The sequence below is a fragment of the Rhinoderma darwinii genome, chromosome 3, assembly GCF_050947455.1.
Source record: "Rhinoderma darwinii isolate aRhiDar2 chromosome 3, aRhiDar2.hap1, whole genome shotgun sequence".
NCBI lineage: Eukaryota > Metazoa > Chordata > Amphibia > Anura > Rhinodermatidae > Rhinoderma > Rhinoderma darwinii.
The window spans coordinates 74,628,560-74,647,602 of NC_134689.1; the positions used below are offsets into that span (position 1 = coordinate 74,628,560).

The 19,043-nt window shown below is 45.7% G+C and overlaps 1 protein-coding gene across 1 annotated transcript in view; it reads right to left on the reverse strand.

Annotated features, from left to right (window-relative positions):
• LCP2 (lymphocyte cytosolic protein 2) overlaps positions 1–19,043 on the reverse strand; it is a 353,127-nt gene that overhangs the window by 133,702 nt on the left and 200,382 nt on the right. The window contains exons 6-7 of the mRNA XM_075859992.1: positions 4,936–5,024; positions 1,749–1,809 (exon numbers count right to left, since the gene is read on the reverse strand). Coding sequence (XP_075716107.1) covers positions 1,749–1,809; positions 4,936–5,024 — 150 coding nt within the window. The remainder of the gene's footprint in view (positions 1–1,748; positions 1,810–4,935; positions 5,025–19,043) is intronic.

Below are 19,043 nucleotides of genomic sequence, written 5' to 3' on the forward strand. Positions count from 1 at the left end.
GGGTACAGTCTCAGTACCCACACCATCACAGGACGGATATATCCGTCCTCCTGCGCGAACTAGCAGCTGCAGAAGACTGATATATCCGTCCTTCGGCGTTAAGAGGTTAAGGCCAGATTCAGACGAACGTGTGCGTTTTGCGTGCACAAAAAACGCTGCATTTTGCGCGCGCAAAACGCACTTGACAGCTCCGTGTGCCCTGTTCATATGGATGCGCGGCTGCGTGCTTTTCGCGCAACCGTCATCTTTATGACACTCCGTTTGGATGTTTGTAAACAAAAAAGCACGTGGTGCTTTTCTGTTTACATTCATTCTTTTACTGTTATTGCGCGAATAACGCTTGTCCCATGGAAGTGCTTCCGTGTGGCATGCGTGATTTTCACACACCCATTGACTTCAGTGGGTGCGTGATGCGCGAAAAACCCAGAAATATAGAACATGTCGCGAGTTTTACGCAGCGGACTAACGTTGCGCAAAAAACACGGACTATCTGTACTGACCCATAGACTTGTAGTGGTCTGCACGAGCCGTGTGAAAACAACGCGGGCTGCCCTAAAGGGAAGCTGTTAGCAGTTTTGAGGTTTTGAAACTGCTGACAGAGCGATAAAAGGAAGAGGGAGGGCATTATAAACATACCTTTCTTCTTGCAAGTTGCATGACCAAGAAAATAATGTATAATTCCCTTCTTCACTGTACACTGCAAGCCTGCCCCTCCGCTCTGATCTGGTCTTATAATTGGCCGCTAGAATCGTCACTTAAAACAGAGTGTGACACTTGCGAACGCCGCTCCGGCGGGCTAAAAAAACGGTACATTTAAAATGCCCTTCCCTTTATCATCCTGCTGACAGGATCCCTTTAATTGTTTCTAACATTTTTTTTTTATTAGCCCCTTTAGGAGAATTTATTTTTTAAAATGTAATGTTATATTTCTGTAAACTACATTATTGCCTATGGATATATAAATGCACAGACATCTGTTAGGGCCAGTTCACATGGAGCTTTTTGACAAGTTTTTTGATGCGGTAACCGCGTCGGATAACACGCCAAAAACTGCCAAAAATGCCTCCCATTAATTTCAATGGGAGGCGGAGGCGTTTTTTTCCCGCGAGCGGAAAAACCGGCTCGTGGGGAACAGAAGGGACATGCCCTATCTTCGAGCGTTTATCCCTCTGACCCCCCCATTGACATCAATGGGAGGCAGAGAAAGTGTATTTTGCAGTGTTTTTTGGCCGCAGCGCTCAATGGCTGCGGTCGAAAAACGCTGCGAAAAATGTTGCGAAAACGGAATGGAATTTTGAGGTTTTCTGCCTGCAAAAAACTCTGTGTGAACCCAGCCTTAGGGTATAGCTTCTCAAAATTTTCTACTAGGGCATCACAAAGTAGGAACATATTACCACCTCGGCCTTACCGGTGGTAAAACTCCATGCCAAAATGATAAATATTGCCTAATTGATGTTTAATTTGTCTTCTAATTCCAGTATAACATCAAAATAAACTCAAAAGGATTCAATGAAGTTGTTAACTTGTATCTTGAGATGAGTTGCTACTTTAACCTTTTGCTGCAGATGGTAGTACTAAATGTGAGCTTTTGGTCAACTATTTTTTTATTGCTCTGTTTGTATTCATTTCATTACAATATATTTTTTACTTTACTGAATGTATTTAGATCTTGTTTCAGGATGGATATGGTTTTCTTCTAGTACAACGCATAAGCAAAATAATAGTTGTAAATGAGATATACCACATACCTTTTGTTGGCTTTGGTAGTCTAGGGCTAGCTTGACTCGAAGAAGACTGGACTCCCGGGAACTGTAGAAAATCAATAGTATTAAATTTCACATTTACAATCTTGTTGTTCTTGCCTTTCATAAACATATTAAATGGACACGAACTTTTCAAACAACGTATGCTAATCTAATACCCCTTGAGAAAGCTACGGGCGAAACGCGCGTCGGGGCGCTATCCTACACTGCTGGGTCACATCTCACCTCCCATACATGGGTAAGTGCATACTCTGGAAGTACATTTTGGCTCTTTGTGCCATCTGTCTTTAGGCAATAACTACTTACTTTCTAGTCACTATAGACTTTTTTCAGAGTTAGGCACATTGCCCTTTTTTTTACACAAATTCATACTTTGATACCATTTTCATGTTTATGCACCCCAGGTTGGAGTCATATTGAGTCATAGTAACTATGCATACCATCAGGGTTTTCTAATATATATATATATATATAGACTCAATATACACTCCTGTGATCCGTTTTAGGACTATTTTTGGATTCTCTGTCTATGTCATTTTATGTATTTTATTTTTGTTCTTTAATAAAGATAGTTATTTTCATACATTGATATATATGGACTCTGTTTCTCCGGTTTATCTTATAATCTAATAGTATACCTGATATAGATCAACTTTGTAATTTGCTGACTGTTTAAAGTTTGTAGCTTTATCCATTCAAATTCTGTGTGAAATTACTACCACTAGGTGTCTCCCTTCCTGTAATCTGCTGTTCACCCGCTGTTGTCAAGCAAAATCCATCTCCAGTTACAGAACAGAATTGGCAGACTGCAGAAAGTGGGGGGTGTATCTTCATCATCTGCCTATACAAGTCTATGGAGAGGGGAGCTGGGGGAGCGAGCAGAGAGAGAAAGAGACAGACATGTTGCCCATACAAGTCCATGGAAAGGGTGAGGGGAGGAGGAGCAGAGTGAGAAAGACACAGAGTTGCTGCAACTTCCCGGTAAGTGTTAGGGTATGTTCATATAGGGCAGATACGTTGTTTAGAAGCGTAGAATTCTGGCCGAAAAACCGCACCAGATTGTGGTGCAGTTTTACGTCCAGAATGTCCACTGCGGAAAAATGCAGAGAAAAAAAAAAGGACACTTACCATGGCGACGCGTCCCTCTGACGTCCTGACGTCCTGACGTCATGACACTCTGCAGTCCTGGGATGACGTTTTATCCCATGTGACTGCTGTAGCCTGTGATTGGCTGCAGCGGTCACATGGGATAAAACTTAATCCCAGAGGCCTGCACAGAAACACAGACTTCTGAGTAAGTATAAGATTTATTTTTTTCTGTGTTGTTTTTTTGCTTCAGAATAGCAGTGATTCCGCCGGAAAAAATGCAACATCTGCTATATGTTGCGGGTTTTACCTCCCCATTGAATTCAAAGGGGAAATCCCACAACAAATAAGCAGCGTTTACGCAAATACAATTGACATGCTGGGGATTAAAATAACACAATTTATAGGTACATTTCTGAGCGTTTTTTTACACTAGAGCATTTACGCAGTGTGTGAATGAGATTTGTTCATATTGCATCCACTCTGCTACTGTATTATGCTACAGATTTTCCGCAACTAAATACGTTGTGGAAAATACGTAGTATTTACGCTGCGCGTGAACTTGCCCTCAGACTAATTGCACACGTTGCATAATTTGATGTGGAAAATCTGCATAAAAACTATAGGTATACGCACGTAATTCTGCAGCTAAAACCGCAACTAATGGTTTTCTGCTGCAGATTTTGGGCATTTTTCAGTAAAACTAGTCAGATACAATTCGCAAGCGTAAACAACAGTCTGTGGATTTTAGAATACGCACCGCAGGTCAATTTAAGGGAAGAAAAAGTCTGCAAAGTGTAGATGAGATTTCTTGAAATCTCATTCACTTTGCTGGTACTGTATTACCCTAGCGGGTTTGCCGCATGAAAATACGCGTGGCAAATCCGCACCTAATGCGCAACGTGTGCAATCAGCCTCAGGCCTCATTTACACGAGCGTAATATACTCTATTGGGGCAGTGCAGACGATGCGTGAATTTTGCGCAGCGCGAGTGCGTTGCGTAAAACTCACGACATGTTCTAAAATTCTGAGTTTTTCGCGCATCACGCACCCATTGAAGTCAATGGGTGCGTGAAAACCACGAAGGTCGCACGGAAGCACTTCCGTGCGAACTGCGTGATTCGCGCAAGAGCTGTCAAACTGAATGTAAACAGAAAAGCACCATGTGCTTTTCTGTTTACAAACATCCGAACGGAGTGTCTTACACATGAGCGAACCGACCTTTACCGGGTTCGGCTGAACTCGTTTTGACCGAACCCGGCAGGAGACAGTCACTGTGCAGGGTGCTGAAAGAGTTAAACTGGTTCAGCACCCTGGACAGTGACTTCCGATTCCAATATACATGAACGTGTAAAAAAAAAAAAAGTTCTGACTTACCGATAACTCCCGGCTTCTTCCTCCAGTCTGATCTCCCGGGATGACAATTCAGTCCAAGTGACAGCTGCAGCCAATCACAAGCCAAGCACAGGCTGCAGCGGTCACATGGACTGCCGCGTCATCCAGGGAGGTAGGGCCAGATGTCAAGAGAGGCGCGTCACCAAGGACGCGTCACCAAGGCAACGGCCGGGAAGTTCTCGGTAAGTACAAACCTCTTTTTTTTTAAACAGGTTACTCGATATGGTGATCGGAATGCATTGTCGAGGGTGCTGAAAGAGTTACTGCCGATCAGTTAACTCTTTCAGCACCATGGACAGTGACTGACGTCGACTAGCCTCATCTTTATGATGGCGGCTGCGCGAAAATCACGCAGCCGCGCATCATACACGGATGACACACGCAGCTGTCAAGTGCCTTTTGCGCACGCAAAACGCTGCGTTTTTTGCGCGCGCAAAACGCACACGCTCGTGTAAATGAGGCCTCAGACTCAGTTTATCTGAGATACTTTCCCGTCTTTTATAAATGTACTGTCTGAGCGAAAATTACTTCTCTCTTATATTTAAAGGATTATCTCTGTTTCCAAGGTAGTAGACATAGCATGCACAGAAACTTTCTTTTTCATGTATTTTTAAACTGCCACAGTTAAATACGTTTTGTAGGTTTGACCAATATGTCATATTTTTATATCAACAAAATAGAGTAGACATACAGTATTGCCTCTAGCTGTAAAAGCAGAAACTCCAGTTCTTGTTGGAGGATTTGGAGGATATATAGCAGATTTACTTTGGATTGGTCTATCTGAAATATAAGAGAATACATAATTAATTACACCAAAATAACACATGCTTAAAAACAATTTTTTTTACGTTAATATTTTTATATTGATTACTGTCGTCATCGCAAATCTTTTTTTTTTTTTGCCATCACACACTCCTCTCAAAGTTATATTCACAGAGCTCCAGTAAACTGAGATCTATGCTACTGGTTGCAGTTTTGTAGGCGCTTTGCATTGAAGGTCTATTTTAGGCAAAAGTCAGACGTGACGAAAAAAGGCAGCTGCAGATTTGACTGCAAATCTGCAAAAAATCTGCAGCAGAATTGTCAAGCTGCGGATTTGTAAATCATGCCCTGAATTCCATTCAGAACTTTTCGGTTGCATCAGGAAAATTGTATTGTGCAATTGCATTGTACTGTAAATTGTTTCGGATTTTTGGTATGGAATCCTCACCGAAAATCACATGTATTACACTGTAAATTGGTCGCGGATTTTCAGTGAGAAATCCACACTGAAAATCCCAACAAATACGCAACATGTGAATTTACCCTTAGGTGTTACATTAACTTCAAAACTAATATTGAGGGGACACTATGGTAAAGCTTTTTCTAAGCAAAATAATAATGTCATTGCATGGGTTAAAGATAGGGTTTCCACTAGGAAGGTAAACCACCAGACCAGCCGATATAATGATACACTGGGAGGCCGGTAAAAGTAAAATATTTTTTTTTAGTGCCCAAGCTAAAGCAGGTTGAATTGGAAACTACATATACTGTCTGCTCTCACTTCAGCCTGTTCTTCTTAAGGAGCTTGCTCAGGCAAGATCTCTACAAGAGCCTCGTTCTAGGTCTTCTGTTAGACTGGGTTCTCACGTAGCGTACACTCTGCGAAATTTCCGCTAGGAATTCTATGTGGAAGTTCCACAGCTTTCACAAGAACAGCAAAGTGAATGACATTTAGAAAATCTCATGCCCGCGATGTGGAAAAACCCCACAAAAAAGTAATGTGGAAAGTGTTCTGCAGTGCGACTTTCAATTCCGCAGCATGTCAATTTATGCTGCTGGTTCTGTGCGGAGATGCTGCATGTTTGGCCCATAGACTTCAATGGGGAGCAGACATTTTGCAACAGATTTGTGTTGTTGCAGTTTGTACAGGATTTATGTAGTGGAAACGCTGAAAAAAAATGCTGGAAATCCGCAGGTGCACATATACTTTGCTATAACCAATGCTTGACACTAACGCGTTTCCGCAGGAATATGCACAGCAAAATTGCACTATTTGGTGCAGATTTCTGTGACAGATTTAACCAGCGTTTGTCTTTAGATTTTGCTGCAGGTTCTTTGTTGCAGAAAATCTGCATCGTATTCTGTGTGTGGTAACATCCCCTTACAGCCAGTAATCGAATCACCTAACTAGCCTATTTACCAGTGTCTGTATTGCGGCATCTAATAAGTCGCACCATACACTGGAAGAAAGACTTTTCAGACATCAATATAGGTAAGGGTTCTTTACAGTTAGAGTACTCAAACTATGGAATGTCCTAGCCCAAAAGATAGTAATGACAGATATTATGTCAGCATTTAAAAAAAGGGCTAGATGCTTATTTAAATGGGTTTTCCAGCTGCTTCCCCTTAATTTCTTCTTGCTCAGTGTGAATCTTCGATACGTATTTAGCGGTGGTTCACAGGTATTGCAGCCTTTTCTCCCATTTAAGTGAATGGGAGAAAAGACTGCAATACCTGTGAATCGCCGCTAAATGCGTGCCGAACATTCACAGCGAGCAAGAAGAAATGAAGGGAAAGCAGTACACGTACGAGTGCTGCGGCCTCTTCAAAACAGCTGATCGGTGGGGTTCCTGGGAGTCGGACTCCGATCTATCAGCTATTGATGTCCTATCCTGAGGATAAGCCATCAATTTTTATTGGCTGGAAAACCACTTTAATGACAAATGGCATTATGGGTTATATCCAATCAAGCAATGAAAGATGTGTAATTGATAAGGTTACCTTGATATACCTGTGTCTTTTTTCAAACTATGTAGCTACACAGACACACAAACATCAATGAAGTTTACACATTTCACACTGTCCCTATCCTGTCCATACCTGATCTTTAGCATAAAACCTGCTCACTGCTTCTCTAACGATACCTGTTACATGCTACAGTCAAAGCTATAACAATTATAACTGGGGAGGAATGCCTCATGTTGCCCTCACATGTTGCGGTCAAATTGAGGTTTATTGTTGCACCAAAAGTGAGACCATTTGAGAAACTACACCCCTCAAGAAATTCCAGGGGAATAGTGATAATTTTGACCCCACATGTTTTTTGCTGAATAATTTTTTTTTAATATTCAAAATATTTTATTGAGTTTCAATACACACAGATACAGAACACAGTGGAGGGAAGGCCTCCATACACTAAAGGAAGACAACAAATAAGGCCAAAGCCCAAAACAAAACAAAAATGTGTGCATCACATCCCAGCACAAAGGACAATATGCAGCAGCAGCAGCATTAATGAGCCTAAAAAACACAAAAAAAGGAGCACTACAATGGATGAAACATAAAAATAACAGCTCAGACTCCTATACCACATAAGGTACAATGAGGCCAATGAATGCAATCAGAGGAAGAGATGCACATTACCCTAGACAGGGGGAGAGAGAATAGAAAAAATCACTGAGAAGGGGAAGGGAAAGGTAAGGGAAGGCGGAAAACATAGGGAGCCTGGACTCCAGTCCCGGAATATCATGAACAAAAACAGAAAAGAGCAAGAACCGCAATACACATATTAGGGGCACATTCGAACCAGCAAAATCCCAGGGAACTACAAGGAACATCTCCTCAAAATAAGACACATATGAAAAAAGGGGAGGGGGGTGCGACTCAAGTTACTGCAGTAAGATAGGAGGAAGAAGAAAGGAACCTTATCCTTGGAGACCATGTAGACGTGTATCTTACAGAAGCAGGCGGGGAATGGGCCACCAGGTGTTCCATTCTCTGTATCAAGGCAACCTCTTGAAACCACTCATCTAACGTTGGGGGAACCGCCGTTTTCCACCTATGCGGGATTACTGACTTTGCCGCCTGAAGGAGATGCCTACTTAGGAAACTTTTATAAATGTGTAATGGTATAGGGAACATAAATAAAAGAGCCACCACTGGAGAATTGGGAACAGAGACTCCAGTAACCTCTAATATTATTTTAAGCACTGCATCCGAAAAAATCCTCAACGAGGGGCAACTCCACCAATCATGAAACATGGAACCTCCCATAGCTCCACAACGCCAACATTTGTAAGGCACAGACGGATACCATTTATGAAGAGCAGCAGGAACCCGGTACCATCTAGAAATAATTTTGTAACTAGTTTCCTGGGATCTAATGGCTATAGAGGCTTTTTAAGAAAGGGAAAAACACTGCTTCCATTGTGCATCATTGAATGTAGTATGTCATTCTTTCTCCCAAGCCCTGCAGAACTGGAATGCTGGGATGGTTGGGCAAGGAGGAGTTTATATAATGTGGAGACGGCATGGGTAGGGGACAGGGTGGAAACACATAAGCGTTCAAAGTCAGTAAGCGGTCGATGAAGATGGGCGCGGCGATTAATAGTGCCATAAAAATGTTTTAACTGGGAATATTCAAACATGTGGCAAGTGGAGGGCGTATCAGCTGGGTATAAGTAGGCTTAAGGGAGTAGGGAGGAATCGGAAAGGACCTGAGTAAAATACATAGGATTAGTGGACATCCTGCCTAGGGAGGAGAGACGAACCCTACCATCAGGAAAGGCTGGATTGTCAGTAATAGGGGTTAAAAGACCCAATGGGTCTATGAGCGAACCTCCCATCCCTGAAGACTGCAATGCCTAGAGAGTGTGGTAAACAACAAATGAGGCTTGAGTCGGTCTGCTCCCAGACAGGGTCCACGGCAGTGTAGATAGGGTACTAGGGCAGAGTTTCTGGGCTAAACGAACCCACATTTTTGAGTCGGGATTATGAAAAAAATCTAGAACACGAGCATGAGTCAACGCCAGGTAACAGAGACAACAATCCGGCAGACCTATCCCACCCGCACCTCTGGATCGAGTAAGAATAGTTCTACTCAGACGGGGACGACCTGTTGGCCATATGAAGGATCCAAAACATTGCTGGATACGCAAACAGTAAGAGGATGGGATGGAGATCGTCTACAGGAGAAATAGTAATCTGGGAAGGAGAGACATTTTAATAATATTAATACGGCCAAACCAGGAGAATTCCGTCTTTTGCCAGGAATTGAGATCTGTGCGAAACTTGGCTAATAGGGGAATTAAATTATTTGTAAACAGTTGTGTAAGGTCACTACTTATACGTGCACCCAAGTATGTTATACCCCTAGAGGGCCAAGAGAAGGGGAAATTGCTTTTGAGAATCGACACTACCGGGACCGGGAGACATTCAAAGCCTCAGACTTGGAGAAGTGGATCTTGAAGTTAGACCATGTTCCAAAATGGGACAGCTCGGACATCAACGAGGGGAGAGAGACATGTGGGTCTGTGAGGTAAACCAACAAGTCATCAGCAAATGCAGAGCACTTATATTCCGTCCCTCCTATGGTAATACCTTTAATATCCGGGCTATTCCGAATGGAGGCCATGTGATGCTCCATGACCAAGACATACAACAATGGGGAGAGGGGGCAGCCCTGCCTGGTGCCATTATGAATAGTGAAAGGGGAAGAGAGGGAGCCATTTATTTTTAATTGGGTGGAGGCAGAACGATAAAGCACCATAATTTTAGCCAGGAGGGAAGGTCCTAGTCCTACATGTTGAAGGGTTGGCAGGGAGCGGGCCATGATATTCTGTCAAACGCCTTTTCGGCATCTAGGGATAGGATCATGAGTGGGATGTGCTGTCTGGGCATTATGAATAATAGCTAAAGTTTTCAGGGTTTTGTCCTGGACCTCCCGACCCGGCACGAACCCCACTTGGTCCGGGTGAACCAGGGTAGGAAGATATTTATTCAATCTATTGGCCAGCAATTTGGCATATATTTTGAGGTCAACGTTGAGTAATGAGATGGGAGAATAACTGGAGCAAAGTTGAGGGTCCTTACCCGGTTTAGGGATAACAGCGACATGGGCCAGAGTGGAGCTAGGAGGAAACAGTACCTCGGGGGAAACAGAATTAAAAGCCTGGAGCACAAGTGGCAGCAGACAGTTAACGAATGTTTTGTAAAATGTGGCAGTATATCCGTCCGGACCAGGACTCTTCCCCCTGGGAAGTTCTGTTATAACTGCAAGGATCTCTGGAGAGGTGAAAGCCATATCCAGTTCCTCAGCAATTTCCCTGGACAAAGGTGTAAAGGGAGAGGAAAAAGAGTCCCGACCCGGTGGGGGAGAGTGGGTGGGAGGACGAAGGTTGTAGAGATCAGAATAAAATTTCTGAAAGCAATCCGCTATCTCTGGGGTCGTGTAAACAACATGGCCAGAAGGAGAATTAGCGTTTGGTAAATGAGACTGGGCTATCCGAGCCTTTAAAGCTCTGGTCAACATGCGTCCGTTTTTGTTGCCAAATTCATAAAACTTACTACGACAGACTTGAAGGGCACGCTTTTGGGGCAAGTCCAACAAACGCATATCGTCCTGTCGGGCAACTTGTAACTCCCGCAAAATCGGAAAAGAGAAAGCGCACGCTTATTAGCCAGTTCTAATTTTTTGGAGAGCAGTTTTAAGGGAGTGAGCCCTCTCTCTTTTAATGTGCACTCCGTGCTTTATGAGGACCCCCCTGAGTACACACTTAAGGGCCTCCCACCGTACCATGGGAGACGTATCATCATGGGCGTGATCGGATATGAAATGCTCAACTGTTTGCAGCAGGTCAGCATGGCCTACCCCATCCAGAAGCACGGATTCATTAAGTCTCCAAGTCCAGGGGTCCTTAGTGAGGAAAGGAAGATGTAAGGTACAATACACAGGGGCATGGTCGGACCAAAGGATACTGCCTATGGATGTAGAGACAACCCAGGGAAGGGCATGATGTTGAAGGAGGATGTAATCCAAGTGACTGTAGGTGCCATGTGGATGGGAATAAAAACTATAATCCTTATCAGAGCGATGTTGAAGGTGCCAAGTATCACAAAGTTGAAGCTGTAAGAGAGCACGCCTCAGCCATCCTAATAGCACCATGTGCAACACTAGAGCGACCAGTAGAGTTATCCACCCTTGGATCCAAAGTAAGGTTAAAGTCTCCGCACAACACCACAGTCCCCCGGACCACCGGAAGGGCAGCATCTATGAGTTTAAGAAGTAAAGGTAATCTCGCCCTGGGTAGGAACATAAGCATTAATCACAGTGAACTCCCGCCCACCAATATTAAGTACTAGGATGATGTATCTAGCTTCGGAATCTACAACAGAATTTACAACTTGATGAGGGAGAGATTTGTGGAGAGATATGGCAACTCCACACGATCTGGAAAGGGGATTGTTATTGAAATGCCAGTTAGTGTAAAATGTATGCTTAATGGTAGGGGAATGTCCTTCCTTGAAGTGTGTTTCCTGAAAGCATGCAATGTGTACCTTATGCTTGTGAAGATGGTGTAGGATTTGCGTCCTCTTTTCAGGAGTGTTCAGCCCCTTCGCATTGAAGGAGGCTATATTAGGGTCAGCCATGGATACAGACTAAACGGCTCGCTGAGATGTTCCGGAAGAAACATTAAAGGCAGGAGTCCAGGGTGACCATGAGGAGAAAAGGGGAAGGAGACAAGCTAGAAACAGAAAGCACAGCATGAGAGAAAGACAAAAATTCAAACAAAAAAGGCAGTAAGAAAACAACTGCCGCGCAAGCTAAGTGCAAAAATGCGGAGGACCAAAGGTTCGGTCCAATACCTACAGGGGGAAGGTGACCGCTTCGCATAAGAGCTATCCGCACACCCCAGCTCACATTATTATAAGTATGAATAGCTAATATTATGTACACACTGTAAATAAAAGGAAGCACTGTAAGGCATTTGAAAACAATACTCAAAACAAAAGGCACGTATATTAATAATAATAATAATCTTTATTTATATAGCGCCAACATATTACGCAGCACTTTACAATTTAGAGGGAACATGAAACAAACAATATCAGACATTACATAGTGACAAAGTTCATTTACAATTCAAACCTGGGGAGTGAGGACCCTGCTCGCAAGAGCTTACAATCTATGAGGAAATAAGGGAGACACAAAGTGTAACAGTGTTTGTTCTGTACAATGGTCCGGCCATTTTTATACACATGCGGTGGTAACATAAAGCTGCATGAGCCGGTCACCAGCCAGTATTCGTGTATGACGGACATGAAGAGAAGGAGTGTGAGGGAATCTTATTCTGATGACTAATCTAAAAGGAGGGCCATGGAAAGGAGTCAGATTAGGGAATGTTATAGGCCTGTCTAAAAAGATGTGTTTTCAGGGCACTTTTAAAACTGTGGATATTGGGAATTAATCTGATTGTCTGGGGTAGCACATTCCAGAGGACGGGTGCAGCACGAGAGAAATCTTGGAATATTGAACAGCAAATAAGAAAAAAGGATAAATTCCAGGAGCTGAGAGAACAATTACAGCTACCACAATAACATAAGACCCAGAGTATATATGACAGCGACAAAGCAACTCAGATCATCACGCCAAACTGACAATCTCCACAGGCGGTGAAGGGTCACGGTCCTGCCTACGTCTAGACCGTCTGCTGGTTCCACGTGGGGGGCGACCCCCAGTGGTAGGCAAATGCACAGAGAGCGGGCATCCCGCCCGAGATCCTCCGCCTGCAGAGGATAAGGGCAGATACAGACGGACGTTGCGTTTTTGCGCGCGCAAACAATGCGGCATTTTGCGCGCGCAAAAACCATTTGACAGCTGCGTGTGTCATCCGTGTATGATGCGCGTCTGCGTGATTTTCGCGCAGCCGCCATCATAGAGATGAGGCTAGTCGACGCCCGTCACTGTCCAAGGTGCTGAAAGAGCTAACTCTTTCAGCACCCTCGACAGTGAATGGCGAACACAATATCGAAAAACCTTTTGAAAAAAAAGAAAAAGTTCGTACTTACCGAGAACTTCCCGGCCGTTGCCTTGGTGACGCGTCCTTGGTGACGCGTCCTTGGTGACGCGCCTCTCGACATCGGGCCCCACCTCCCTTGATGACGCGCCAGTCCATGTGACTGCTGCAGCCTGTGCTTGGCCTGTGATTGGCTGGAGCTGTCACTTGGACTGAATTGTCATCCCGGGAGGTCAGACTGGAGGAAGAAGTCGGGAGTTATCGGTAAGTCAGAACTTCGTTTTTTTTTCTACAGGTTCATGTATATTGGGATCGGAAGTCACTGTCCATGGTGCTGAAACAGTTTAACTCTTTCAGCACCATGGACAGTGACTATCTCCTGACGTCGCGTACCGATAATTTTTTTGCCAGGTTCGGCCAAAACTAGTTCGGCCGAACCCGGTGAAGTTCGGTTCGCTTGTCCGGTTTCGCTCATCGCAAAGACACTCCGTTTGGATGTTCGGAAACAGAAAAGCACGTGGTGCTTTTCTGTTTACATTCATCCTTTTGACAGCTGGTGCGCTGTTTCAGTCGGTTCGCACGGAAGTGCTTCCGTGCAACCTGCGTGGTTTTCACGCACCCATTGACTTCAATGGGTGCGTGATGCGCGAAATACGCAGAGTTATTGAACCTGTCGCGCTTTTTGCGCAGCAGACAAACGCTGCGCAAAAAGCATGAACTGTCTGTACTGCCCCATAGACTTGTATTGGTCCATGCGTGCCGCGTGAAAACCACGCGGCCCGCACGGACCGAATGCACGCTCGTGTGAATCCCCCCTAACAGCGAGGGCCACTCTAGCAGTGAAACATGAGGAAGGTCTAAGTCCCGCAAAAAAACAGGCAAGTCAGTTGGGGATCTTATAGTATAGGTGCGACTAACTTGCCTGACCATCAGGGCAAAAGGGAAGCCCTATCTCTAGATGATGTCTCGGCTGCGGGGTACCTCCAGAAGGGGTTTAAGAGCAGATCTTTGCGCAAGGGTATGTCTCGACAAATCCGTCAAGATACGTATCTGCGTACCTTGATGAAGAATGACGGGCAGATGTCTGATTTTTTGTAGAATAGAATCCTTTATGGCGTAAAAGTGAATCCTGTGGCCGCTGATCATCATTACTCATTGGACGGAGGGCTCGATGTGCTCGATCAATTTCTATATGAGTATTCGGCGGACAGCCCAAGAAATTATTGAAGATGGTAGACAAAGTAGAGAACAGATGAGACGCAGGAATAGATTCGGGTAATCCCCGAATACGTCATTTGTTCCTCCGGTTACGATTCTCAATATCATCGAGATGTTGCTGCAAAACGAACAATTGAGCTGAGTGCTGTTGTATAGTGGATTGAATATTTGCAATAGTGGCAGTGTCAGCGACTAGAGATGAGCGAACCGCGACAACTGAATCCGGTTTCGGTCCGAACATCGTGAAAAGTTAGGTTCGCAGCGAATCCGAACTTCACCGGGTTCGGCCGAACCCGTTTTGAACGAACCCGGCTACATTTTGGCGCCTGCCACATGTTAGATCTAAAATGGAGGATTTCAAAATATCACCTGACATCAGGCTACCCCATAATGCCTTGCAAATGGCTCTCCCAGCCAATCGGGAGGCAGCATAGGGGCGGGCTCAAGCCTGCAATAAATGTCTATGCACGGAGCTCAGCGGCCATTTTAGAGACAGGAGCTGTAGGGATAGCATCTCTATGCAGTAAGGGAAAGCTTTAGGAATCTAAAAGCCAGGAATCCAGCAATCAAAGGGGCTCATCCACTACAGCGGGAGTCTACTCTACTCTCAACATCCAAATTTCAATACAAATTCTCCATTTGCCATTTGCCATTCTTCATTGCCATTTGCAAAGCCAGTGTGTGAATACGTTTTTATAAGGGGCTCATCTCCGTTGCATAAGTTAACATCCAACTTGCAAACCAGGCAGGCAGCCTTTGTAGTACTACAACGGCCAGCATTCCCTGAGTGCACAGTGGCTGATAGAAATTCTCATTCATTGCCATTTGCCAAGCCAGTGTGTGAATAAGCTTTTAGAAGGGGCTCATCCCCGTTGCATGGGTTAACATCCAACTTGCAATACAGGCAGCCTTTGTAGTACTACAACGCTCAGCATTCCCTGAGTGCACAGTGGCTGATAGAAATTCTCATTCATTGTCATTTGCCAAGCCAGTGTGTGAATAAGCTTAAAGAAGGGGCTCATCCCAGTTGCATGGGTTAACATCGAACTTGCAATACAGGCAGACAGCTGTAGTACTACAACTGCCAGCATTCCCTGAGTGCACAGTGGCTGATAGAAATTCTCATTCATTGCCATTTGCCAAGCCAGTGTGTGAATAAGCTTTTAGAAGGAGCTCATCCCCGTTGCATGGGTTAACATCCAACTTGCAATACAGGCAGCTTTTGTAGTACTACAACGCTTAGCATTCCCCGACTGACTGGGACCTTATGAGTCACTGATTTTCCGCCAGTCCGAATAACAATTTAAAAGGGCCTCATTTCTGTCTAAGTGTTTAATTCAACGTGTTAATTAAGTACAGCCAGTGCCTTTGGTGCTATTATACAAGTCACAGCATACACTGACTGCCACCTATTCACAGTCACTCATTTTCAGCCAGTCCAAATAATATTTTATAAGGGCCTCATTCCTCTAGTAGGGGAAGGGGTTTTGATTCAACTTGCTGCACTCCAGCAGTGAAATGTCTGGTAAAAAAAAAGGTTGTGAAAGGACGGGGTAGAGGAAAAAACACCCATGCCCTCTTCCAGTCCTACTAGCCCTCTTCCATGTGCCTGCTGGTAGTAGTAGCAGTATCAGCAAGCCAGACTTGTCCATCTCCTCCGGTGGGCGGGTTATTTTAGACAATACGGCCATTGTGGACTGGTTGGCTGGCTCGCGGTCATCTTAGCAGGAAGACTCTGACGATCTGGCTTCAAGCCAGGTTTCGTCGTTGGATTCCAGATCCTCTACAGTTCCTTGGCACAGTGACAGTAGTAATATGGGTATTTCTAGCGTTTCCATTCCATCATCTATGTCTTCACTCCCCCTTCCTAGCGGGAAGCCATCTTTCCTGAGAGTCCTAAGAGACATCTCCTCGGGTGCGAAGGAAGATACTGAACAACATAGTGATGATGATTTGTTTTCCGCGAGTCAGCCAACGGAGTGTGTTGCGCCGGTGGAGGTGGAAGCGGTGTCCGAGACGCATAGCTGTGGTAGTAGCCGTGGTTGCAGACGTAATAATGAGGGGGGGGCATGGAGCCCGCCATGATGTCACATCACAACATTCACAACGCAGTGACAGAAGTGGCTGGGATGATGAGGAGGGCTATGATGATGATGTTGTTTTAGACAGGACGTGGGAACCAGGTGACGAGGTGATGACGGCGTCAGAGGAGGAGGGTAGTAGTGGCGGCACTGGCAGTGATAAACAGCCAAGCCGAGGTAGGGGCAGAAATAAATCTGAAAAACGTTGCAGCGGTAGGGTCAGCTCAGGAGCCGGTGTCGGCGACACTGCTGCTACTGGTGTAGGCTCCCGAAAAAAGCCTGCCAGACAAGGGGCAAGCACGGGTGGTGGTGGTGAACGTGGTACTACCTCTTTACGGTACTCTGCCGTGTGGCAATTTTTCTGTACCTTCCCGGAGGACGAAAACATGGCACAGTGCCGTATCTGCAAGCAGAAAGTAAGGCGTGGGCAGGGCAGCAATGTAGGAACTACCGCACTACGTAAACACATGGAGCGGCATCACAAGGCCATGTGGGACAATCGACATGCCCCACCATCATGTACATCTAATGAAGACCCCTCTGCCGCTGCTGCTGCTGCTGCTGTTGCTGCTCCAAGTCCCTGTCATCTAAGTAGTAGCCAGGCCTTATCCACCATCTCGTTGTCATCATCATCACTGTCATCTAATGCTCCTCCTACATCCCGTCAGTTATCCATTATGGAATCGTTGTCCAATAAGCAACAATATATACCCAGTCATCCACTTGTCGTGCGGCTTAATTCACACCTGGCTAAGTTGTTGGTGGTGCAGTCGCTGCCGTACCACCTGGTCGACTCCGCCGGCTTCAAGCAATTGATGGCGTGCGCTCAGCCTAGGTGGTGAATACCTAGCCGCCATTACTTCTCCAAAACAGCTGTCCCTGCCTTGCACAAGCACGTGGAGGAAAAGGTGGGCCAGTCCTTGCAATTATCCGTGTGCAGCAGGGTACATGCCACCGTCGACACGTGGATTAGCAACTATGGGCAGGGACAGTACATGTCTTTCACGGCCCACTGGGTCAATATGTTGCAGTCCGATGCACCACCGCAGCAATGCCAGGCATTACCACCTCCACGCTTGTATCTTTCTGGTTCAACTCCGGACACCAGGCGCCTACCATACTCCTCCTCCTACTCCTCCTCCTCCTCCTTGCCCTCCTCAATGGAGGTCTTCCCGTCCCCGACAGGACACAGCGTATCTTCCACTCCTCCTCCCTCCTCTTTTCATAGGTGCAAGGTGAAGCGCCACAATGCTGTCTTACACCTGCTGAGCCTGGGCGAGAAAAGCCACACAGGGAAGGAGCTGCTGCTGTGCATCAAGGAGGAAATTGCACGCTGGCTGTCTCCTCTGAAACTCACACTGGGCAATGTTGTCTCTGATAACGGGAAGAACGTTGTGGCTGCACTGCGTCTAGGTCACCTGACACACGCTCCTTTCATGGCACGTGATCAATCTGGTCATAACACGCTTCTTAAAGTCATATGTTGGTTTGAAGGGTGTGCTGGCCATGTCCAGGAGGGTTTGCGTTCGCTTTAGACGTTCGTATGCATTTAAGCACGCCCTCCTGGACTTGCAGCGTCAAAACAATCTCCCAGAACACAGCCTGATTTGCGACGTTCCAACACGCTGGAATTCCACCCTGCACATGTTGGACCGTCTGTATGAACAGCGGAAAGCCGTGAATGATTTCCTGATGCAGCAGACGGGCAGCGTTTGGAGGCAGTGTAATTTCGAGTTCAGGCACTGGCAGCTGGTTAGAGATGCATGTCGCATTTTGAGGCCCTTTGAAGAGGCCACACGATTTGTGAGCCGTGACGCTAGCGGAATGAACGATGTTGTGCCGCTGATATTCATTCTGGAGCAAACGCTCACAGCGATGATTCAGCAAAGGATGGAGGAAGGATCACATCTGGCTATGGATGTTGAGGAGGAGGAAGAGGAGGAGGATGACGATGAGGAAACAGGACCTGAAGAGGAGCTGGATTTGGAGATGGAATCACAGGAAGGGATAGGGGACGAGGCAGCCGCACAACATGACATTGATGATGACGAGTCTGACAACGACCTTGATGATGTACAACCATGGCAGTATGGGGCGGAGATGGAACCAACCGGGCCCTCTGAAACACTGGCCAGGATGGCGAGCTGTATGCTTCGTTACTTGCGCGCTGACTGTCGTATTGTTGGCATGAAGCAAAGAGATGAGTACTGGATAGCCACACTTTTAGACCCTCGGTATAAAGCCAGAATGGAGGAGTTTTTTGCGCCTTCTGAGAGGGAGGCAAAATTGGCTTATTATCGAGAGAAGCTATGCAGCCAGCTTGTCACAGCTTTCAAACGGAAAACACCTGCTGCAAGCATGTCTGACCGGGGGGCCACGCTCCGCTCCCCACTGTCTCATCGTTCCACCGCCTCTGGCAGAGCTACCTCTGCAATAAGCGGCAGCAGTAGACAATTCAGTTTGGAATATATGACGACAACATTTTTACATCCAATACCCCGACCTGACACACATCGTAGTCACCAAAGGGATGTTCACCATCACCAGCACCTAAACAACCAGGCTCACTCGTACCTGGACTGTGCCCTTTCTCCGTCAGAAATGCTGATCCCAGAGCCCATGGACTTCTGGGTCAGCAGATTGGATAATTGGCAAGAACTGGCCCAGTTTGCCATGGGTGTACTGTCTTGTCCACCCTCCAGTGTAGCGTCAGAGAGAGTATT